Source organism: Hyperolius riggenbachi, chromosome 10, assembly GCF_040937935.1.
Source record: "Hyperolius riggenbachi isolate aHypRig1 chromosome 10, aHypRig1.pri, whole genome shotgun sequence".
Classification (NCBI taxonomy): Eukaryota; Metazoa; Chordata; class Amphibia; order Anura; family Hyperoliidae; genus Hyperolius; species Hyperolius riggenbachi.
The window spans coordinates 27,370,432-27,388,616 of NC_090655.1; the positions used below are offsets into that span (position 1 = coordinate 27,370,432).

Sequence of the window (18,185 nt, forward strand, 5' to 3'; positions counted from 1 at the left end):
CCAGTTACAAGAAATGCAAAATTTTGCCACTTAAAGTGGACCTGAACTCCGAGCTTTCTCTCTGCTCTAAAAGATAAGCATCAGCATAATAACCTTTAAAGAAAAAATATATATCTGTAGTGTGTCTACTTCCTGCTTTTATAGAAGTAGAGAACGGGTCAATCTCCTATTTTTACATATTAGCTGCGTCTGATGAGACTGCTCAATTTCTGTGCTGACACATCGAGAGCTCAAATTCCACCTGTGATACTGATTACTTGAAGATGAGGGGGAATCAGACAGGCTCATCTCTCTAAAAACACACAGGGTGCATTTCTCTGTGTTTTCCTTGTGTCCTGTGCAAGAGTTCACTTTAAAGTACATCTGAAGCCAAAAAAACAAAATAAAACAGTTTTCATATATAGTTATGTAGAGAGGGGCGGCTCTGGACACCATAGAGCCTTCCTGGTCCTCACTCCATCCCATCATCCAATGCGGTCCCTGTGCAAGGTATTCGACCTTCCAAAGTACTCCCGTCCCAAGTACTTTTGAAGTAAGCACATTTGTACCGCATGTGCATGAACCCGAAGATAGGCATGTGCAATACGGATGTGCTAGTTTTGGAAGTACTATGGAACGTGAGTCCTCCTGAAGGAAGCTAGAGCAGTACTGAAGAGCTAGGAAGACAGGTAGCTTTCACTGGGGACGGAGCAGGAACGACGGCACTCAGCAAGGACCAGGAAGACTCTATGGTATCCAGACCCTCCCCTATACAAACGTATGTATAAAAACTGGTTTTGTTTTGTTTGTTTGCTTCAGATGTCCATAAACCACTTCTCTACTCTTGCCACACTTATCTATGCCCCTGCATATAAACACCAGTAAACGCTTGGTTCTGTTTTTTATTTTTAGAACAGGGAGTTAGCATAGCACCATCTTGAGGCCAAAAAGTAAAGCTACACCCAAATACACCATTATACACTTTCCTATAGAAAAATCTAAAATACTTTTTCATTACTTTTTAACTCCTTCCACTCCTACACCAAAATAAAATATTATCGCTATACATTGCACTAGGGACACAATTTAAATGTTATATTAACCGGGACAAATGAGCAAATAAAACGTGTCTGCTTTATCTAAAGCACATTTTATTTTTAAACTACAATGGCTTAAAGCTGAGAATTTTTTCAATTTCTTGCTTAACTATAGAATGCATATAAAATAATATAATTGTTAGCAAAAAGTACTGCCCAAAGAAAGCCTAGATTGTCCCGCAAAAAATAATATATAGATCATTTTAATGTGATAAGTAGCGATAAAGTTATTACTGAATCAATGGAAGGAGTTTTTGAAGGGGGAAAACCTGTGGTATGGAAGTGGTTAATTAAAAAAAAAAATCCAGCCCAGGTTCTCTAGATGTTATGTTCTCCTGTGTTGTCAGAGGCGTATCTAGGGAAAACCACACCTATGGCAAACACTGAATCCGCCCCCGGGGAAGGTGATGCATCCTCCAAATATTTAGCCTCGGTTGAATTGGTTGTGTCCAAATTGAGGTGAAACGTGGTCTGTGAAGTATTGCAATACGTCAGCTTATGCATATCCCCCAAATAACAGGCACTAGGCAGCTTGCCCCCAAAAGAATTAATCAGGCAGCAGAATGCCCCCAGATAAAAGCTAGAATCTGTATGAAGAACCCCAGGGACGCTGCGGAGCAGCACCCCCAGTAAGTGGCGCCCATGGCACATGCCATACCTGCACCCCTGTAGATATGCCTCTGTGTGTTGTCCACCACTCTTTAGCTTAATTTAAACATTTTTTTTAAACAACAAAGTTTTATTGAAACCAAACTTGGATAAATCACACGTAATCATCTTGAAGTCTGTAACAAAATAAAGTACAAGCAGGCCACTCAAAGCAGTCAATCAGCGTTTACTGTATTTTTTGGACAATAAGACTCATTTATTCTCCACCAAAAGTGGGAAAAAAGTCACTGCATCTTATAGTCCGAATGCAGGGAGTTCCTGACTTGTGACTGCCTGCCAATACAAACCTCCAACCTGCCCCAATGTCAGGGACTCCCTGTACTGTGGCCATGCAGAGGAGGACACAGGAGGAAATAAAGGGGCATAGAGGAGGACACAAGGGGGACAGAGGAGGACACAAGGAGATACAAGAGGTACAAGGGGTCATTATCCACAGGATGCTCCTTCACCATGGATGTGTAGAAATCAAATATTTAGTCTCTGTGTGTGACTACCTGACAGCCTTAGCGCTGGTCCTTATCACCATCGGAAAGTATACAGCCGATAGCAGACTTCCACAGAACTTGAACGCCAGAGCAAATTAAGAGAGTCTTTATTGTATCCAACCGGGATACTCGATACAATCTTGGTTACAAACTTATATTGAAAAACATACGAAGCAAAGCAAACATCAGCAGGTAATAATACGGATATTGAGCAAAGCTGTGATTAATATGAGCGCGCTAACCCCAGACCTATAAGGATCTATCTTATATATGGAAAAACCTCCAGACCCACAAGTGTTAACCTGCTGGGCGGTCTGGACGAGCACAGCTCGTCCAGTACCGCCGGAGGCTGCCGCTCAGGCCCTGCTGGGCCGATTTGGCTGAAATAAAAAGCAGCACACGCAGCCGGCACTTTGCCAGCCGCGTGTGCTGCCTGATCGCCGCCGCTCTGCGGCGATTCGCCGCGAGCAGCGGCGAAAGAGGGCCCCCCTAGCCGCCTGAGCCCTGCGCAGCCGGAACAAAAAGTTCCGGCCAGCGCTAAGGGCTGGATCGGAGGCGGCTGACGTCACGACGTCGGCTGACGTCGATGACGTCACTCCGCTCGTCGCTATGGCGACGATATAAGCAAAACAAGGAAGGCCGCTCATTGCGGCCTTCCTTGTTTATTCTGGGCGCCGGAGGCGATCGGAAGATCGCCTCCGGAGCGCCCTCTAGTGGGCTTTCATGCAGCCAACTTTCAGTTGGCTGCATGAAATAGTTTTTTTTTTATTAAAAAAAAACCCTCCCGCAGCCTGCCTGGCGATCTTAATAGAACGCCAGGCAGGTTAACGAACCACACGCCCCCGAAGGTGGGATATGGGCGGGTTCCAGATGTCACCCCTATTAAACGCTTGCTATTGGCCTATAGAACTCTGTGATTGACATCCAGAACTCTGTGATTGATTGACATCCGTCTAGTGCGCAAGCGCGAAGCCGATGCCCTGTACCCTAAATACTTAGAAGCTGGTGTTTAGAAACTCCAGGCATTGTTTGGCATTGTTTGGCCTTGGCTATCCCAAGCTCAGACAGCCAGTCTGCACGTCCCATAGATAATGCTGCGTTCTGACCTTTTACTATTCCCTGTAACGTTCTCTCTTCTATTCCACTCTCTGCCTGGCCTTCTAGAATCTGTATAGAAAGAGAACTCTGCACATAATCTGTGACTGAAACACAGGTCACTTTGGATGTAATAAGGGCCATACCTTGCAAGACCCTCTAAGGATCTTACAGGATGCACCAGGTTTAGTATATATGTTTTCCCCTAGTCTTTGTCCTCTAAATCTAAGTGTGTCTTATGGTCAGGAGCGTCCGAAAAATAGGTAAATACCACAGAAGACATAACAGGCTATATTATAGTGACGTATCTAAAACTATATCACCACATCCTGAGGGATTGGAGGATAAAAAATACCTTTAACTCAAAAAACACAGGGACAGCGGGAGGCCAAATGGAGTAGTGTCGTCAGTAAAAGGTGGCATGGAATAAGTTTACTATACTGTTAAAGCGGATCCGAGATGAAAAACTAACTATAACAATTAACTTGTCTATATATCTTATCTAAAGTTTAGATAATTTACACAGCATATCTAGCTTGTGATACAATGAGGGCAGCTATGTTGTTTGTAAACATTACACAGGCAAGCTGATAGCATCTCTAGCCCTCAGCTCAACCCCCTCCCCAACCTTCTCCCTCCTCCCCTCTGCGTCTGAAATCTCTGGCTAGTAACACCTCCCCCTCCTGCTGCCCAGACTGAGCTCCCATAATCCCTTGCTACTGTCTGAAAATGCAAAGGCACTCTGAAAAGCTGTGGGTGAGTCTTGTTTACCGGTAGTTTATAGGGAATTAAGAGTATTAAAACAAAAACAAAAAAGTATTTGGCTTGAGGAATGCCCTATAAACAATAGGAAAGGAACACAATTATGCAACGAGTAAAAGTTTATCTCGGATCCACTTTAAGGTGGCCACTTACGATCCAATTTCTAGCGAAAAATCGTTAGAGCGATCAGAAATTCTGAGCGGAAGTAAAATCGTTCACTACACCATCAACAAACCAATCTTTGCTTTCTATCACAACCACCAATAAAATCCAAATTTTGGTTAGATGAAAATTCAATCGTTCGTAATTGATTGTGCCCATCAACAGAGATTATTTACAACCAATCCGATCATAATTTCTGATCGCTCTAACGATTTTTCACTAGAAATTGGACCGTTATTGGCCACCTTTAGTGTTACTATATACAAGAATGGGTTGCTATATACTGAAACCATCAGTAGCGCATGAGGAGGAAACCCATTCCCTTTAATGAAAAAAAATTGTCTCCAACAAACAAACTTGGTTGCTGGTGGCCACTATCCAAAGTAGAGTAGACAACATATTCGGGGGAGGCACTCAGAGCTCGGCAGATGCACTCAGCTGGTATTGTACACTTGCCAAATGGTATATTGTCAAAAGGTGGAAAGAAATGTTACTATCTACTCACAAGGATGGGCTGCTATGTATGCAACCATCAGTAACACATGTGGAGGAAACCCGTCTCCACTCAGGTATCCTGTGACAGCCGAAGATGCAGTCGCTTCTTTTAATCAAACAAATTGTATCCAGCAAACAAAACTGGGCTTCTGGTGCCAAATACCGGGGGGAGGAGCTCAGACCTCGGCAGAGTCACTCAGTTGGTACTGGATATTGGCCCGAAGAAGTGGGTGTAATTCCCTATGAAACGCGTTGCCAAGGTGCAAATGAACCATTCTCATTTTTAATCCAATATTTCAGTCCTCTTTTGGAGGTAAGCCATCTCTTCTTCTACCTATTATTGTTTTCAATATATTTTATCACACTTAGGCACCTCTTCCCTACCATTTGGTCCTGTCCAAAGTCCCCCTGTTAATTAATGATCATAAACTGTGAACAGCTCTCCATGAGGTAAATTTCCTTTTTATTGAGCGCACAAAAATATATAAATACTAACTGGCATACATGAAAGTCCACTATATAAATGCAGGTGCAAGCAGAAAAAATCCATCAAAAACACACACATTTACCGTAAGTGACTGACCTGGTGTCTAATTGGGTTGCTATTAAATTAACAAATCATTGTGGTAAATGTCATGCTGTGGAGTTGGTACAAAAATCTTCCGACTCCAACTCCTCAGTTTATGAAACCACTAAGTCCAGCCCTGGGGAGTTAAAATTGCCCCAACTCCTCGACTCTGACTCCTTAGTCTAATTCTTACCAGTGCTGTGGAGTGGGAACAAAAATCATCCGACTCCAACTCCAGGTACCCAAAATTGCTGCTCCGACTACACATCTATTTCAGGGTGTATAACCAGAATGGATTACTGCTCACAGGACCATCGTGGCACGTGGCAATGTTAATTATGGAATCGGGGGTGGGGGGGTTTGACAACATTCTGACCCTCCGTCGCTTCACTGTCTCAGCTTTTCGCTGTGTACAATGTAGCCTGGATGGGTTTTAGCATTAGTTCCTTTCAATCACATGAGCATCGTGTCCTTCTCAGGCAGGTGTGCCTCTTAACGGCTCCACAATGTTTTTATAAGTCAAACAGTGCTGCTGCCACTGTGCGCGTGCGTTCCTGTGCGCGTGCACGTGAGATTAGTGAGGAAAAAAACACCATAGAAAAAATACACCTTCATCCTCTACAATAATAATAATGTCCGTGTGTCAGTGCTTTTCAGCAATGCGCATGTGCAGGGACAAGATGCAGAGACACCGCCGAGAGCCGTAGGAGGACGGGGACAGAAGGGGCGGTTGTGTGCACGCTCGCGGCGGGCGTGCATGGTGGGCAGGTGCACCCGCGTGCGTGGCGGATTAGTGACAGACCTAGCCCATTTTTAAATGGGCTAAGGTCACTAGTTTCCAAATAAATATTGTCACCATACTTTGTACTTTGGACATATTTAAAATGTTGTGATAACCAGGACAAATAGGCAGATAAAATGTGTGGGTTTTATGTACAGTAGTAGTGTTTATATTAAAACTATAGGGGATGAATTTGGAGAAATAGCATATTTTTTAAATTTTTTTCTTTGTTTTTCCCTTTAAAATGCATAGAAAATAAAGTAATTACTGAAAACAAATATCAACCCCAAAAAGCCTAATTGGTGGTGAAAAAAACAAGATATAGATCATTTTCATTAGTAGTGATTAAGCTATTGCCAAATGAAAGGGATGAGCACTGAAAGGTGAAAATCGCTCTTGTCCGTTATTGTAAAAATGCCTTTGGGGTAAAGTGGTTAAACCTGCGTTGTGTTGCCCTTTGCTACTGCAATGGACCGCAAAAGCACTACAAGCCTATGGAGACTTGGACACTTTTTGCCGTCCGTTGAAGTGGGCTGGAAGAATCCGATCTGCCGGAAGGGCTGAAGCGCGTTATAGCAAGCACCAGACTTAATGCAGGGAGCATGCTGTAATGCAAGTCTATGGGCGACGCAGTGTAAATGATGAAGCGGAGAGCGTCGTGACAGTCCAGGAGTCAGAGCAATTTTGGGTACCTGGAGTCGGAGTTAGAGTCGGTGGTTTCATAAACTGAGGAGTCGGGAGTCCGATGATTTTAGTACCAAATCCACAGCCCTGGTAAGTATTGGACTAAGAAGTCGAAGTTGAGGAGTCAAAGCAATTTTGGGTACCTGGAGTCGGAGTCGGTGGTTTCATAAACTTAGGAGTCGGATGATTTTTGTACCAACTCCACAGCCCTGTATAAAAAAACAGTTTTTGTTGGCTTCAAGTGTACTTTAAATGGCAAAAGTTTGCATTTCTTGGGCTTGATTCACAAATGAGTGCTAACTGACGTTAAAACGCTAACGTTTTTGCGCACAATCGATATCGGTTTCGCACGAAAATTCACGTTTTCACGTGAATATTCGTGACCGCGCGCAACGCGAAAATTCACACGAAAAACGCCCGTGCTATCAGTTAGCACTCTTTAGTGAATCAAGCCCCTTATCTGAGTCATGTCAAAATATATCATAACTCACTAGGCTTTAAGCAATCAGCTCTATATCAGCGTTTTTCAACCACTGTGCCGCGGCACACTAGTGTGCCGCGGGATGTTACCTGGTGTGCCGTACAGGTCTGGCCTCTCGCCAGACCTGTACCTACTGTAGGGCGCAGGAGGGGGGAAGCAGCGCTAGAAGGAGGGGCAGTGGAGGCAGCGGTGGGGAGGGGGGAAATATCCCCCCCTCCCTCACCTGGGACCCCTCCTTCTGCCTCTCTCCCCCTACATTCAGCGGTGGCAAGTGCAGGCTCGGCGGCGGGGAGGGATGCGTAGAATTACTCACCACTTCCGCGTTCCAAGCGCCGGCAGCGTCATGTCGTCAGATCTCCGCCTTCAATGCCGCCCACTGTGCTTCCTGATTAGCGGAAGCACAGTGGGCGGCATTGAAGGCGGAGATGTGTGACGACATGACGTTGCCGGCGCTTGGAACGTGGAAGTGGTGAGTAATTCTGCGCATGTCTCCTCGCCGCCGAGCCCGCACTTGCCACCGCTGAATGGAGGGGGAGAGAGGCAGAAGGAGGGGTCCCAGGTGAGGGAGGGGGGGATATTTCCCCCCTCCCCACCGCTGCCTCCACTGCCCCTCCTTCTAGCGCTGCTTCCCCCCTCCTGGGCATCTATACTTCTACACTGGGGGAAACTGTACTAGCTATACTGGGGGCAATTAAACTAGCTATACTGGGGGCAACTAAACTAGCTACACTGGGGGCAACTAAACTAGCTACACTGGGGGCAACTATACTAGCTATACTGGGGGCAACTAAACTACCTACACTGGGGGCAACTAAACTAGCTATACTGGGGGCAACTATACTAGCTATACTGGGCACTATACTGGGGCACTACCTACCTATACTGGGCACTATGCTAGCTATACTGGGCACTATGCTAGCTATACTGGGCACCATGCTAGCTATACTGGGCACTATACTAGCTATCTGGGCACTATACTAGCTATACTGGGCACTTTACTGGCTATACTGGGGCACTTCCTACCCATACTGGGCACTATACAGGGGCACTACCTATCCATACTGGGACTATACTAGCTATACTGGGGCACTATACTAGCTATACTAGGGCGCTATACTGGGGTAACTATACTAACCATACTGGGGCAACTAAACTCCCTATACTGGGGCAACTATGCTAGCTATGCAGCCGCACCCCAACCCCCCCCCCCCCCCCATAGCCTGCTGCGCACGGCACAGTCCACTAGGTCGCGCAAACACCCGCCCCCCACCCCCGCCGTTCTCTGGAGAAAAATATGGTCAGAAAGTGTTCCCCGGGCCGGAAAAGGTTGGGAACCACTGCTCTATATAATGGTATGACTGATGCAATCCTACCAAGGTGCAATTTAATTGCCCCATTTTCAAACTGCATACATTTGCAAATAGAATTTGCATAATCCTGCAACTCCAAACTGTTTGACCATCCATAGACTCAGCTCAATGTTGCAAACTTTAAAAAGTGTCTGCTATTGGGCTGTTAAAGATTCCAGTCCAGATTTGCTGAATGTTCTCCAGCACTTAATAGACCAAGGTGGCTGGATAGTGTAGTAATTAAAGAGACACTGTAAGGAAAAAAAAAGAGCCCCTATGGGGTTCATATCTTGGGAGGTGAAGTATCTGGATCCTACTGAGGCTTCCCCCGTCCTCTTCATCCTCTGGGATCCAGTGCTGTCAGCGCCTGAAAATCCGCCTATTAGCTTGTCGGCGGGCAGTGCAGGCGCAGTAGGGTCTTCAGCTCCTGCACAGGCACAGTACAAGCTATCCATCGGGCTCCGACCAAGCCAGATCAGGTCTGCTCTACTGTGTAAGCGACTCGGGCCTAAGCAGTAGATAGGACCTGATCGGCCTGGCTATTTCCGCCATTGTTCTGCGCTTGCGCAGGAGCATGTATAGGTAAATATTGCCGCACGCTGTTCAGGGGCTGCCAGCGCTGGATCCCCGAGGCTGAAGAGGACGGGAGAAGCCTCATTACAGATCCAGAGGCTTCCCCCTCACAAGGTGTGTACCTCATAGGGGCTCTTTTATTCTTCTAGGACTACTTTAAAGCAGGCGGATTAGCCATACTATGCCAGGAAAAAAAACACATATATAAGTAGATAAATATATGATCTACTTACATAACACATGTATTGTACTGTCCACGTTTTGATTTCAGTGAATTTTATATAGTAAATGAAGAGAATTCTGTTCCTGGTGGGAACCATGTCTTTGCCCACAGTTTGAGGCTAAATCCTGATGTCATTTCTTCCCTTAACTTTTTTCTTTTCTCCTCCAATCGCTGAGTCACCTCAGCCTTGCTTGTAAACACAAGTGAGCAGAGGATCATGCTTCAGCTAGGCAGGCAAATAAAGGGAAGAGGAGGAATATATTATAAATAAAAAGAACCCCCAGCATGCAACTGAGTGGCAATGGCTATTAAAGGGCCAGTGCTCCTAAGGTACGTGATAACTCCAAACCATAACAGCAAAAAAAAAGTTTTGAAAGTTTTGAATGCAGGATTAGCATCTTTATCACTTAATACACTCAGACCAGTTGCTGGTAAAATTTGATTTTTATGGTGACAATCCCACTTTAAGGGCTTTGTCTCGGACATAGAAGACCTGGGTTCAAAGCTCAGCTCTTCCTATTTTATTAAACCAGCACCTACTCAGTAAGACGTTCTTGGGCGAGACTCCCTAACACTGCTACTGAGTGCGCTCTAGTGGCTGCCTCGCAAGCACTTTGAGTCAGACGGAAGAAAAGTGCTATACAAATACTGTAATTATTATTACTGTCTATCTGGAAACGCCCTGTAATGTTCTTTAATTTTCTTTCTTTTACAGAACGGTTTTCATTTGAACAAAGCATCTTCCTTTTCCTCCGAGGGTTCCTTTGCCTTTTCTCTGGCAAACGCCATGGTCATGTCCTTCAGCAGCTCGGCCTTCACCTGCATATTCCTCAAAGAGAAGTGCTCAGTCTGGGCAACATTGTACACAGCCGAAACGGTGGAGGTTGAGATGTTCCATTTCTTTCTCCCCCACCCTCAGTTCCATAATGAAAATAGCCGCAATGGTCCTGTGAGCAGCAATTCATCCTGGTTATACACCTCCACATACCTCAACAACTTGCCGGGCCCCACACGCAGAACATTTACCACAAGGAGTTGTGGACTTAATGGCAAGTCCAGGAGTATTTGGATGAATTCTTTCTGTGTGTGTGGCACTCCAACTAGACACCAGGTCAGTCACATATGGTAAGCATGTGTGTTTTTAATATTTATGTTTATTTTTTGTTTGCGCTCGCATTAAGATGGCGGACTATAATGTACACCAATTTATATTTTTGTGTGCTCAAAAAAATGAATTTTACCTCATGGTGAGCTTTTTACAGGTTATGACCATTGATTTTGTACAATCTGGAGAAAAGTCCTCCACCGGTCATGAGCTCCCAGGTTTGGTACATTGCATTACCCCCCTCCCCCAATATTTGAAAGGTGAGCAGACAATATACCAGTAATTAAGTGTTGTATCGTATAGCTACCCCTTCCAGTCACTAAACACTGCATGTAGCTTTACGCAAGAGGAAGCAGTAATTCTGCCAACCAAGACTGATGGACCCTCTACATTATGCCAGTATTGTAAGAAGAAAAATGAAAGGAAAAAAAGAGAGATGAGGATCTGGAAAAAAATGTGATGGAACAAGGATGAGACGGTCAAAGATAAGCTAATAAGTTTGACTTGCATGAGTGAGATGGAGGGGGCAAGAGGATTGGTTAGATTTAGGCAATTCGGGGGAGAAGCGGTACTTAACAAAGCAAGAAGAAGGGTAAGCACTCTAGCAATTTTGGTCCCTGCACTAAACCCATGTGCACCCAGAAGAAGGGCTGTCGAGTCGAGGTGTCAATTTTGAGTACATGGAGTTTGAGGTTTCATAAAACTGAGGAGTCAGAGGATTTTTGTACCGACTCCACAGCCCAGGTAAGTATTAGACTAAGGAGTTGGAGCAATTTTGGGTACCTGGAGTCGGTGGTTTCATAAACTGTGGTGTCGGTGTTGGAGTTGAATGATTTTTTTACCGACTCCAAAGCCTTGCTTGGAAAAAGCATGCACCCAGTGGAGATGGAACACCCGATCTGCATACTTGTTCCCTGCTGTCATCATGGCATCCTGATCTTCTGCAGCAGTTGGACTGGATCCTGCTGAACTTGGTGTCTCCAAGGACAAATATGGGAGTTTCTAGTTGATTGCCTACATGGACCACTATGAGACACACAAACCAGGAGTGTGGCAGAAGTGTGACAAGTGGCTGAGGAAGATCAAGATGGCTTCAGGGATCTAGTGATGGGAACATTTCTTGGCAAGTAAAACCACCAGCATACCAAAACGCACCTCCGCCATACCATGATATGTCACCAAGGTGGGCTCTACTACAGAGGGAGAATATCGGCAATACATTTTAAAACAAAAGTCAACAATGGCATCTTCCACATTGTTCTACTTGTAATCAACAGATTTTAACAGATCGTTCACGGAGGTGCTGAACATAAAATAAACACACCGTGATAAAAAACAAGGTTATCTTCAAAGTTTTATTAAAGGTCTCTACATTTGTAAGAAAATAGTTGTAAGAAGTATTTGAATCTGGCAAAAATAATATACAGTAAGCAGAATACATTGCTATTTTTCACACATACGAGAACATCAGACATGACAAACCATAATTGGATTATAAAAGTGCAACCACGTTTTATTAAATTTACTGGAAAAATAGATTTCTAGCTAAAAAACAGAATGTTCTAATACAGTACTAAGCCTTCAGGCATCAAGAACAGAAATAGGAGGGTTAGCCCCCGAAGAACGGACTCTCACAGAGAGGACTTGTAGAGCTCTCCTCGTCAGAAGCTTAGTGTGTATTGCAGTCCAGCTGCCACACTACTGAGTGTTTATATTGTTAACTATCGAGGTGTAGAGTAGAGATTGGTGGTCTGTATCTCCCTGGAAGGTGCAAATTGTCTAAAGACCACTATATACTTGTATAAAGGTGGCCATACACAAGTAGTTGGTCACCCAACATGGCCAAAATGATAGATCCCTCTCTGGCTGAAATGTGATCGAGAGGGGTCAATTTCAGCCACACATTGCAAACAGATTAATAGATTTCAGCTACGACAGAGCTGGGAGCCAGCCCAAGTAACCAGGAGAATATAGACCGCTGTAGGGTGTCTAAATCTCACAGTGGTTTTTGTAAAAAAAAAATAAAAAAATCTTCTCGGGAAAAGATTACTCATCTTTGAAAAGATCATAAAGAGCTTGCTTCCTTTGGCTTCTTTTCCGATTATGGTGTTTCCCTCTTTGTCAGTTAAGCCACCCATCACCTTGGACCAATAAGGAAACATTGAAAAGGAGGCAGGACCACACTTTGCTTACTGGAAATGCTAAAATGTGCACATTATTACTTCCGTAGGCTAAAATCTCTGGAACTACAACTACCTGAGAGTTTGGAATGGCCAACAAGTTCTCAGAAATGTGCAACCTGTCCTCATGACAAGCTAATCCTAGCTTTGAGAAAGTGCTTTAAGTTTTTCTTTAATAACGCAAACGATAAGGTTGGGAAGGGTCAAAAATATCCTTCCTGTGCAATTAAGACTTTTTTTTTAAAATTCAAGTAAACCTGCTGTGTGGGAAAGCTTGCTGGCTTCAGCAAATCTGAGGAGAGTCATATGACCAACTGAGCAGCCACTGGAAATGTTAAGGCGAGAAAAAGGGGGGACTTTTAGCTAAGAAAGCAAAAGCTGTCTGATCAGTCATTTTGGGAAATTATATGATCAGGGTTTGGGCTGATCAGAACCATAATGTATAGTATAATATATAGATATATATCATATTTTTAAGGGGGAAGGGGTGTTTTCAAATAATACTAATGTGCAACAGGTGATGTTTAAAATTTTCATAATAAAATTTGTATTTTGCGTTAGCCCTGAACGAGTCTAGGAAAAAATTGAATTGAGCGATTTCTGCCCGATATCCCAATTTTAATTCGATTCACGATTTCCTTCAAATCAAACTTTGTTCCCCCTTTGTGCCTCTCTCCCCCTGTCTCTCTTTGTGCCCCCTTTGTCCCCTCAGTGTCTTTTTTTTGTGCCCCCTCTGGGTCTCTCTCTGTCAAGTGACATACAGGAACCAGGAAGTATGCCGTGCACAAGGGCCAGCAGACGGCGAGAGAGGACGGACAGCGTTGGACTGGTGCGGAAGGTATGTCCAACACTGCCGATGCTGTGGGCCGCACACGCCAGGACTTGAGGGAAGTTTAAAGTCGCTTCTTCAAGCTTCCTCCATGTGGAAATGATGTAATTGAGGAAATCCCTGCTTTGACGATTCCAAAATTTCGATTTCTGTTTAAATTCGATTTATCTTTCAGGCCTTTTTTGCGTGACGCTGAGCAAGGTACCCCTTATTTGTCTTTTTGATATATATAATATGTTGCTTTTTTGAGGAAGAGGGGTGGGGGTGGAGAAACTAGAAGGTTTACGTTTTAAATAAGATATTTTTAGTGCATTTGTAAAAAAACCTTGTATCTTAGAAATGTTGTAAATGAATAAAACCATTATACAGTACATGCACTTGTAATGTGCCATAAAAAAGACTAGCTGTAGAAAATAATTTACTATTTCAATAGAACTAAATATTGTCATTTAAACTAATTTAAAGAAAAAGCACATTTTAAATAAATATAACAGGAAGGCTATGAATAAATATATAAATGAATATATAATATATAATGATTGGATCAAAGGTAAATGTAAATTGTCGCAATTCAGTCTGTAGGTCTGAATGAAAGTGAACCTGTAAGGGAAAAAAATGAAAGTTACTTATCTAAGAAATGAGAACTCCAGAGGCTTTCTAGACCATCCTTGACCCCAACGCTGCTGCCCGAGACTCTTACTCTTCACAGTCGCGCACCCATCTGCTGTGTCGGACTGGGAGCTGGAAAAGCTGAGGAAATCCACTTGCTGGCCAAGCAGCAGTAATCAGGTGTTGCTGCTCAGGGGCGTTGCTGCTAGCCCCAAATGATCAGTGGCACATGCCACGGATCTATTCTGGGGTGCCCCGGATATCCCAGCTCTGACTGGGGCTAGCAGATATGGGGGGCATTTTGCTATTTTAATTTATTGGTGATGTGTATGTTGTATAGCACTTATGTAATATATGTATAGCACCTCTGAAGAAGCCGTTTTTAGGTGAAATGTGATCTCATTAGGTTCATATGTACAGCACTATGCACGTTTTTTAACACAATTGTAATCTAGCCTCCCTAAGGGGTGTGTATTGGACTTTTACCTTGAGGTGTTTGCTGAGGTGGTTTATAAAACCACTTTTGCGGCCACACTTAGGTCCATACCACCCTCTGCAGGACACCCAGTAGTATTGGTGTGGGATAGCTACACCCCACTGACACACGGTTTCAGTGGAGGGGGATCAGCCAGGACCCCCACAACACAGTACTACTATAGATATATAATTAGTGTCACTGCATGAAACACCAGGACGTTTTGGTGTTCTTTTATTGATATTTAATCTTTATATATATCAAGTGCATCATACTTGACTCAGTACCTACAATGCATGTCCTAGTGACAAGTGTGTTCTTTGTGCCCCGGATATCCCTCAGGGAGAGTCAGGCTCTACTCAATTTTTTTGTATTAATGTAGAGTAGGATTCATCCAACATTTTACTGGACAGGCTTACTTAGGCTCCACCCATGGCCACACCCACATGCTCGTGTGTGGCCACACCCCTTTTTTGGTGAGGTTGCACAAAGGTGCCCCAGAGCTCTTAGGACCCTAGCAACACCCCTGTTGCTGCTCACAGTGAAGACTTGATGTAGGTTTCTATTGGGAATGATAACTCGGCCAGCAGCTGGATTTCCTCAGTTTTTCCTCCTCCCAGTCCGGCACTGCCCGTCTGTGTACAAGCATGACAGTACTACTGCACATGTGCAAGTACAGACCACCCATGCCCAGTGGCACAAAGCCACTCTGCATGGAGGAAAAAGTGCAGCGCAGTACGGCCACGCTCATACATGGACAGGAGTGTGGCCACGAGAGCACATCTGACAAGCTCTGGTATCTATTTTAGTTATCTATTTTTTATTTTCCCCTCAGGTTCACTTTAAAGTAAACATGGAATATAAGATAAAACGCACGATCAGAGATCACCTTCAGTGCTGCTTGCGAATTCTCGCCACAGTCATTTTCGCATCGAAAATGCCATTTTCGCGTTTTTAAAAATATTTGTAAAAGTACATTGTATTTTCGCAATGTCAATTTTCGCAAAAAAAACTGCCGAAATTTTGGCCAAATTTGCCAGAATTTTTGCCTAAATTGCCCTTCATGAGTAAAGAGCAAATTACCTTTTAAAGCTAAAAAATAGCAAAAAATGCGAAAAATCACACCTTTTACAGCAGAAAAAAAAAAAATCGCAAAAATATGTTAAAAACGTTTAACATATTACGGAATGATATTTGAAGGCATTTTTGCTCGAAAGTCGAATTTTCATTATTTACATGAAAATGTATGCGAAAAGAATAATCAGTATTTTTCCTCATCACCGATCTGCATGACAAAACAATATCAGTGCTGTTGCTACGGTTATCAGGAAGAACGTCCTTCCCTTTACACACCCCTATTGGTCCTTTAACATGACCGATAGTCTCTGACCAATACTGAGACTCAGATGACATTATTTTCAGGCTGATAGCAGCCGCTCTCATTGTTGGAAGTGCTGTAAAACGATGCATGCAGCTTTCACAGCGCTTTGCATCAGGGTGGATTTAAAATCATGAAAACAGTCAAGATTTCAAGTTTCAGTTGACAGATTAGTGCGATATCTTTATGCATCAGCTACAAAAAAAAAAAAAAAATAGGACTTTCAGTCTTTTAGATTTACTGAACTATCATCATGGCCTGGTGGACAATTACAGTCAAGCAGCAAATCTATCATTGCCATGCTTCCCAGAATCCTCTGTTCCTGTAAAGAAGACAGAGGTAGCCATGATGGTTTAGCTTACCAGTTATGGTCGAGTCTGTTTTACCTGCTTCATAACTAATAAGAACATGTACCACAGTACTGATAGTACTGACCATATTTGTGCAGCCCTTTTAGAGCTATTTTTCTTAGTAAAGGAGGCTTTGTTTGGTGGGTATTGTCCCCTTTCCCAGGCCTCCCCTATAGCTGGTTTTCTTTTGCCTTTTTTGAGCTAGTGTACCACTTAACAACAGCAGCACCAGCTGTGCTGGCCACAACACAAAGAGCCCCACCGATTGTCATTAAGGTTGGTAAACGATGGAGGAACAAAGCCTGAAAAGTAAAGGCAAAGACCACATCCATAGTTCTTACGATGGACACCAGGCCTGCTTTCTCAATCTGCAAAGCTTTAACCAGAAAGGCTTGGCCTCCCACTCCTAAAAGGCCGATAAATACCATAAGCCATCTGTCTATGCCACAGTAAGGCAAACGCCATTCTTGTAGAACAAACAGGGCAATGGTGCACTCTATCAGGCCAATGATGGCATAATACCAGATGGAGAGCAGGTAATGCACGGACTTGCCCAATTTTCTTATCACCACCAGAGCTATGGCAGCTCCAACTGCACCTCCCACTGCGGCAATGGTTCCCTTCAAGCGGTCAGAGTAATCCTCTACAAGGTCTTCGTCATTTGACCCAAACAAGAACGGTGGACGGGCTATGAGGAGAACGCCGGTTATGGTGAACACTATAAAGACTATGTCCCATACTGAGCACTTCTCTTTGAGGAATATGCAGGCAAATATGCAGGTGAAGGCTGGGCTGCTGAAGGAGATGACTGTGGCATCGGCCAGAGGCATGGACTGGACAGCGTAGAACATAAGAATCATGGCACAAGAGCCAAAGAATCCACGGAGGAAAAGGAAGATTCTTTGATCCTTGGGACCTAAAAAGCCAGTTCTGTGAAAGAAAAAAGATCAAAGAACATTACAGAACAATTCCAGATGTACGATAGGGCTGGCTTATTAATGCTGGAGAACCTCGGAGAACATCCAACAAATCTGGACTGGAATCAACTACTCAACTACCCAATAGCAGATACTAGGGATAGTCAATGAGATGCAAACAATTCTGTATACACATTTATGCAGTTTGAAATCAGCCCAATTTTATTCCACCTTGGCAGGATTCCGTGAGTCATACCATAATATAGAACTGATTGCTAAAAGCTAAGTAAGTTATGCTATAATCTAACATGACTCGGACTAGAAATGAAAACTTTTGCCACGTAATAGACAACACATTTTTTTAAAATAAATCCAGCCCAGGTTTTCTAGATATGTTATGTCCTCCTGTGTTTTCCACCATTATTTAGCTCTATTAAATCATTTTTTTTAACAACAAAGTGTTATTGAATCGAAACCTGGATATATCACATATTATCATCTTGCAGTCAGTAATAAAACAAAGTACAAACAAGTACAAGCAGGACACTCAAGAGGTCAATAAGAGTATAAACACTAAAGAAGAAACAGGCCATATTATAACAACCTATCTGAAAGGATATCAGCACAGCCTGAGGTTTGAAGGTTAAAAAAAAAAAACAGAAACCTTCAAAAGAAATAGCACAAGGACAGCGGGAGCCCAAATAGTGTAGTGTCGTCAGTAAAAGGTGAAAGAGAAGAAGCTTGAAGCTAACTACTCACAAGGATGGGTTGCTATATATGCAACTATCAGTAGCCCATGTGAAGAAAACCCATCTCTACTCAGTTATCCTGTGCTAGCTGTGGATGCAGTCACTATCTTCAATTAAAAAAAATTGTCTCCAGCCAACAACCTGGGTTGCTAGTGGCCATGTATCGGGAGGAGGTACTCAGAACCAGGGC

The 18,185-nt window shown here is 43.6% G+C and overlaps 1 protein-coding gene across 2 annotated transcripts in view; it reads right to left on the reverse strand.

Moving 5' to 3' along the window:
* The window catches only part of SLC35G1 (solute carrier family 35 member G1), a 59,260-nt gene that overhangs the window by 3,585 nt on the left and 37,490 nt on the right, over nucleotides 1-18,185 (reverse strand). Inside the window, exon 3 of one of the 2 annotated variants that reach the window (XM_068257596.1) lies at nucleotides 15,795-17,259. The exons of the other annotated variant lie outside the window; for it this stretch is intronic. Within the exon in view, the coding sequence (XP_068113697.1) occupies nucleotides 16,500-17,259 (760 nt within the window). The 3' untranslated portion in view covers nucleotides 15,795-16,499. Of the gene's footprint in view, nucleotides 1-15,794; nucleotides 17,260-18,185 lie in introns of those variants that run through there. 2 annotated transcript variants of the gene reach the window in all.